Below are 6,475 nucleotides of genomic sequence, written 5' to 3'. Positions count from 1 at the left end.
TTGGTCTGGGACACTTGGTTTCCCCGACTCTAAGCCGGAGGCGCAAGAGGAGGACCACCGACTATTAATCAGTCTAATAACAAACTACCTAGGTATTCAACAAGCAACCATGTATGCGAGTAAGGCTAGTAATGCCATTTTCCTGCATGGTAATAATATTTATGCTATCGAACTATCTCTTAGGTCTTGGAGGATCGTCACATGTTTCAACCATATGACCGATACAAAAGTCAAATCATCATTGCTCTTGTTCTTAGTAAGGTTCACCGAGTATGTATACGATTTCTCTATAGTATAGTCTGCCTACAATCCGATTAAAGCCGCTATGGAACACCAAGACGCTATGCCACCCAACGCCGGTCTATGCCATATATGTCGCATTCAAATTCAAAAATAATATCAAGCTCTGTTCAAGCCTCTCGATCCTCGAGATCTTTCAAGCGATCCTCTTCGATCCGAGCCAAATGGGTATATCGAATACTCCACAAGCTGATTGTAAGTCCAAGCACACATGCGCCAACAGTGACCAAGTACGCGCTCCGATAGCATTCTAAACCTTCATTACAGGTTCTTTCTCCGTTGTCGTTCAGAATGCTGTGACGGTCAAAGACCATACCGTAGAAAATGTTGAAGATGTTTCCGCTAATCACAGGACTGAGTGTCATAAACCCCCAATTCGTAGAGAGGCCATGGACCCCAAAAGCCTCAGCAACAATGGCCGGGAAACAACCAAAAAGAAAACCGTAGCCAAGCCCCGTTAATGAAGATACAAAGACGAGATTGTAAGGCGTGGTAATTGTCAGCGCTGACAATTGAGCTACCAAGAACACCACAGAGGCCAAGGTAAGACACCAAAGGCGCGATGCGTTAAGGACTTTGACAAGAAAGTCGGAACCCAAGCCTAAAACCGGTTTAGCATAACGTTACATATTTCATAGGTAGCTGTGGATTTACCGCTTAACAATCGGCCCGCAAAACTACAGAACGACAGAATTGAGACGTGCATGGCCTGACGTTTCATAATATAATCGTCGGAAACAGAATCATCATAATGCCGCCAAAGAGCGGTTACGTCGTTGCCAATGTTGCTTGGATATTATTAGCAGGTAAAAAGCCCATACATGGAGTTGTTCCTTACTTGATAGTCATCAATCCGATGCCAGTCAATATTCCCATTAGCAGGAACTGTTGCCAGAATTCCATATGGGGTAGCATTCGAATCCCGCGAATATCTACACGATGGGCATGATCCTTAACAATGCTCTCTTCAGGTTCTTCAACATCGCCCGGGTTTGAGGAGGAGGAGGTTCGCGACATCAAGGAGGAGGTCTCATCTGCTTCGGAAGTTGGTTCATCCGCAGATGCCTCTGCTCCTACATGGGGTTGATTTAGGGCGATCCTCTGGTCGAGATGCTCGACTACGAATTCTGACCTACCTGGTTCTGGTTCTGATGCCCTCTCGGCCCGGTATTTACTGTCCTCCGACTTAGTTCTATGCAAACGGTTTGCTGTTCCGGTTGCAAGAGCGGTATAATGTGGGTGAGGCAGGACTCTGAGGAAGAAAGATGGTACAAAAACAAGGCCAAAGGTTCCACAGGCTAGCAGCAGCAGGAAATGTCCAGTATTACCCGGGAGAACAAACTGGGCAAAGCTGGAGAAGAAAAACGCACTCAAGCCAAAAGCCGCTAGCGGGAAACCCGTGGCTGTTCCTCTGTGCTGAGGCCAGTTGAGCGCTGAAGTCTTCACTGAAGCCGCAAATGCTAAGCAGCCACCCAGTCCGGTCATGTAGGAGAAGAAACACAAAAAGGGCAGCGACCCAGATGCTGAGTCGTATGCTTGGTGGAGGGGGAAATAACCAGCCGCGAGTAGTAACGCTCCGAGCAGAACAGCAATCCGCGGTCCCTTCGAGTCGACCAGCATTCCCACTGGGATTCCCATCGAGTACATGCCCAGATTACCAGACAATCCCTATGCATGTTTAGTTGGTGTCAGACGTATCGAGCAAAGCGATTCTCACAATGAGGTTCTGCTGTGTTGAAGACAGCTTCAGTCGTTCGGCGAACTGAGGGCCCCATGCCGAATAGACGTACTGACACAATTAGCATAGCACCGCACATTGCGGCAGGCGTACTGACATTCGTGCCACATGCTAGAGATATACATGTCGCGGCAATGCTAGACACAATCCGCGCCGTCCTGAGCGTATTCTCGGACATGACGAAAGGTGGGATAGATAGTGTCGACTCGTTACACCAAGACCATTGCTGGCGGACTCTGGGGAAAGATATTGCTGGTCTAAGGCGTGGACATAGGCACCATCGTGGATTTTGGAACGCAGAGTTGTGCAAAGGCGTGCGATGAGGAAGATGAGGGAGATGAGGTAGTACGTATCCCTCGATAGGGCGTATCTATGGCTTGGAGGTTGGATGATAACACGACGGAGTCTAGTTCATGCGCCGAACGAGAAGCGGTGCCATCATCCTAGGCGCCTTCGAAGCTTATCGACACCGGCCCCTGAACGCCGATTTTCGGGGGGTATTCGGCAGCGGAGCCGATCTGCGCGCTAAGCTTGATTCACACTGGCACCTCGGCGCAAACCCCATCATACAACGTCGTCGCTCTCGGCCTCGTCGTCCTTCCTTCACTCGTATGCTTCTTACCACCCAACACCACCAGCATTCTCGCCGGTAATCGTAATTCTTATTCAGCGTATATCTTGTTGTACCATCCGCCAACATGGGCGCTCTTCTCTCGTTGCCGCTGCTGGCTGTGCCTAGCATGGGAACTGTACGCTCGATGATATGCGCCTAGATGGTGGGATCTTAATACTGACAGATTTGTAGGTCATCGGATTCGCAGCAAGCTGTTGCGGAGCGGCAACATGCTCGGCTGTCTGCAGTGCTTGTGGAAAATGTGGCAACAGGTCAGTTTGGGTTTGAAAACGGTTATTGGCAGTGCTGATGGGGACAAATAGTGTTGCCACGCGTATCGCCTACGCTCTTATCCTCCTCGTCAACTCCATATTGTCGTGGATCATGCTCACACCTTGGGCTATCAATAAGCTCCAGAAACTTACTCTCGATTACATGACGATACGCTGTCCGGACGGGGAATGCTATGGTTGGGTTGCCGTCCATCGGATCAACTTTGCTCTCGGCATCTTTCACTTGATAATGGCTGGACTGCTGCTCGGCGTCAACTCCTCAAAGAACCCACGGGCTGCGATCCAGAACGGATTTTGGGGTCCAAAGATCATCGCCTGGTTGGCTCTGATCGTGGTGTCGTTCTTCATCCCAGAAGCATTCTTTATGTTCTGGGGTAATTACATTGCATTTTTTGGAGCCACCATGTTCCTCTTACTCGGCCTCGTCCTGCTCGTAGATCTGGCACACACATGGGCTGAGTACTGCCTGGAGAGGATTGACGCGACGGATTCTCGTGTCTGGAGAGGAGTATTGATTGGATCTACGCTCGGCATGTATGCAGCCTCGCTTGCTATGACAATCATTCAGTACATCTTCTTCGCGGGCGGCGGCTGCACTATGAATCAGACTGCCATCAGCCTGAACTGGATTTTCTTTATTATAGTCTCCATTATCTCGGTACATCCGGCTATTCAGGAATACAACCCTAAAGCTGGACTGGCTCAATCTGCAATGGTCGCCGTCTACTGCACCTATCTCACCATGTCGGCCGTTTCCATGGAACCCGATGATCACAAGTGCAATCCTCTTATTCGTGCACAAGGTACCCGGAAAACATCTATCGTCATAGGTGCCATTGTTACCATGCTTACCGTCGCCTATACTACTACTCGTGCTGCCACTCAGGGTGTAGCGCTGGGCGGGAAGGGCAAGAGTGTTAGGCTCCCAGACGACGATGAGCATGATTTGGTCACTCAGCAACCCGATAGCCGCCGTGAGATGCGCGCTGCAGCTTTAAGGCAAGCCGTTGAGGAAGGAAGTCTTCCAGCAGATGCACTCTTAGAGGATGACGACGACGACAGTGAGAGTGGAAACACCGCAAAGGACGACGAGCGAACATCGACACAATACAGCTATGCGCTGTTCCACATTATCTTCTTCATGGCCACTGCATGGGTAGCAACTCTCTTGACTATGAATATTGAAGAATCAACGAAGGATGGCAGCGACTTCGCTCCTATTGGACGCACTTACTGGGCGAGTTGGGTGAAAATCATTAGTGCTTGGGTGTGTTACAGTATGTACACATGGACTCTAGTTGCGCCGATTGTTTTGCCAGACAGATTTGACTTCTCGTAAGCGGTTGGCCGGCTGGTTGCGTCAATCACCCAACCGTTGTACTCTGTATTGCATTTATTCCGGCGCGGGGTGTACTACTTGGAGACTAATACTTTATGTTCGATGTATCTTTTAGTAATGAGACTTGCGTTTCAAGTTTATTATACAAGTTATTAGTAGGATTGTGTGACCCCATGCCTCTTACGTTCAGTACATGATTGTAAACTGCAATTTGCGCCCTTGACAGTGCCCTTGACAGTGCTCGTAATCATTAGTCGCATGAATATGATTTGATTTTAATATCTCCTCTAAAGCCCTCCTAATCCATGACTCGGAAGCGTTCAAGTCTATGAATTTTGTCGGACATGCCAACTAATTTACTAGGCCCCATGGGTTTGATTCGGTGTTGGGTGATATTGGAAGACGCTACAACCACAACATTGGTTTCAGAAACAAGTTGGTCGAAGCTGCCAACATGTTTTATTCGGTACGTGAGCCGAGCGTACTACTCATTTACTCTCTAGCTGCGAGTGGAAGGATCCTGGTTTACACTACCTGTGTCCTGCCGTCCAATCCAACTGAAGACCCGCCATCTCGTCCCGGTGTTGGCTTCAACTTCTACATTTGCGCATAGGTTCCAGTCCAGTAAACGACCTCGGGTGACATGTTTCAAAAAAACATTCCGTCTCGTAACTTATGTCGCCATATGTTTCTAGCCCTTTGAAAGGAGTAGACTTGACTGATCGACGAAATTTGTAGTAAAGGTAATTGTAACCACTGGTTTCGTTGTCATTTCAAAATTTTCGAACCTGTTTTGGAGCACATGTATGAATGTGCGCTTTCTAGGCCGGCGAGTCCATTTGTGATCCAAGCCACCAGACAAGTGAGCATCCTGATAAAGCCAATACCCCAACAGCGGTCTTTCCCCAAGACCTGTTGTCAGCTTCGACCTTGGTAGCTCTGAGTTTTCTCGTCGTATGGGTACTGTGGAGCGGCTCAGGTAAGCTAGCGTTTCTCTCATCAGCTTCTTGTCTTTCAGCTCGCTCCCGTATCTCAGCGATCTTCTTTCCCAATGCCAATAAGTCTTCTTCAAACTCCGTCGCGTTTCCCGCGGTACTATCCACCTCGACATTCTGAACGTTCCCGAAAAAATCCATCACTAGTCTCTCACGCCCTGCTTGCTCGCCTCCTGGGAACAGATCCCACCTAACTCCAGGATGTGAGTGTATTTTTGACTCATCATAACTATCAAAAAGGTCTGCTAGAGTCTGCTTGCTGCTCGGTTCTCGGACTTGTGTTTCTAAGAAATCGAGATTGTAATAGGTATATCGATCGATGACCGCAACACCAACATCATTATCGGCATGATGCGAGTAAGAGGATTGATCGATCTCCGAGGACCCCGTAGCGATGATGTTGGGTGAGTAGAATTTACTATACATGGTATTTGCTTGACACGTATCGATCATGAAGAGTAATTCATGGTACCTGTTAATTTTGTCAGCGGGGTGTGATCTAAGAAAGGCTAATTCCAGGGTGTGTACCTCTTCTTCTCCCACATCTGTTCAAAAGCATCAGCCAGATCGAATGCACTAATCTCCTCGGCGTCTTGAAATTTTAAAAACTCATTTCCACCATGTCCCGTCATATACACTAGAATGTTGCTTCGATCGTCCGTCAATAGCCTCTTACTCCTCGGCATTTCCTCTCCAACCCTATCCGTCAACAACCTTATAAAATTCTCTACCGTCACCTCGTAGCCTCTATAGTCGACCTCGATATTGTCTCCGTACAGATCTACCGCACGATCCGCATTACTGTATACTGTTCCTGGAAAGGCATTTCGAGGGTTGCATGCCATGTCGTCCGGCAACATCAAGATGATCTGCGAGTCAGGAATTCCCAGTCGTTTCACCGTCCTATATAGCGAGAGCACGTTGGCCAGGTGTCTATAATTGAACCAAAAGCGTGAGGTTGACACCAATACAGCCCAATTACTCGTATGTTCGGCAGTAACAGCTACTGGTGCCGCCAGCATCACAGCGAGCACCGCAGGTAATCGAAGGAGATTGAAGAGCTTCATGGTTGATATTTATTCGAGCTGAGTGCTACCAAGCCATGGAAGAGTGATTGCAGCTTCTATCGGGGTAGACGGTAAATATAAGGAACTCTTCGTTGGATAAGCCCCTTGGTCAATAGAACAATCCGCTTCC

At 48.5% G+C, this 6,475-nt stretch overlaps 3 protein-coding genes across 3 annotated transcripts; 1 reads left to right on the top strand and 2 right to left on the bottom strand.

Moving 5' to 3' along the window:
* Window positions 1–410: 410 nt before the first annotated feature.
* On the bottom strand, window positions 411–2,216 carry GLAREA_12773 (MFS general substrate transporter; the record flags this gene model as incomplete). Its single annotated transcript, XM_008083554.1, has 5 exons — window positions 411–901; window positions 955–1,088; window positions 1,139–1,968; window positions 2,018–2,089; window positions 2,136–2,216. 5 exons carry the CDS (start codon window positions 2,214–2,216, stop codon window positions 411–413), a joined length of 1,608 nt encoding a protein of 535 aa, XP_008081745.1.
* Window positions 2,217–2,736: 520 nt separating this feature from the next.
* On the top strand, window positions 2,737–4,283 carry GLAREA_12772 (uncharacterized protein; the record flags this gene model as incomplete). The annotated part of the gene is made up of 3 exons (XM_008083553.1): window positions 2,737–2,787; window positions 2,844–2,923; window positions 2,975–4,283. The coding sequence occupies 3 exons, from the start codon at window positions 2,737–2,739 to the stop codon at window positions 4,281–4,283; spliced, it is 1,440 nt and encodes a 479-aa protein (XP_008081744.1).
* Window positions 4,284–5,104: 821 nt separating this feature from the next.
* Window positions 5,105–6,345, bottom strand: GLAREA_12771 (uncharacterized protein; the record flags this gene model as incomplete). The annotated part of the gene is made up of 2 exons (XM_008083552.1): window positions 5,105–5,750; window positions 5,807–6,345. The coding sequence occupies 2 exons, from the start codon at window positions 6,343–6,345 to the stop codon at window positions 5,105–5,107; spliced, it is 1,185 nt and encodes a 394-aa protein (XP_008081743.1).
* Window positions 6,346–6,475: the final 130 nt, after the last annotated feature.

The sequence above is a fragment of the Glarea lozoyensis genome, assembly GCF_000409485.1.
Source record: "Glarea lozoyensis ATCC 20868 chromosome Unknown GLAREA19, whole genome shotgun sequence".
NCBI classification, from domain to species: Eukaryota; Fungi; Ascomycota; class Leotiomycetes; order Helotiales; family Helotiaceae; genus Glarea; species Glarea lozoyensis.
Note: the sequence above shows the minus strand (reverse complement) of the source record. Positions and strands in the feature narration are given on the sequence as shown.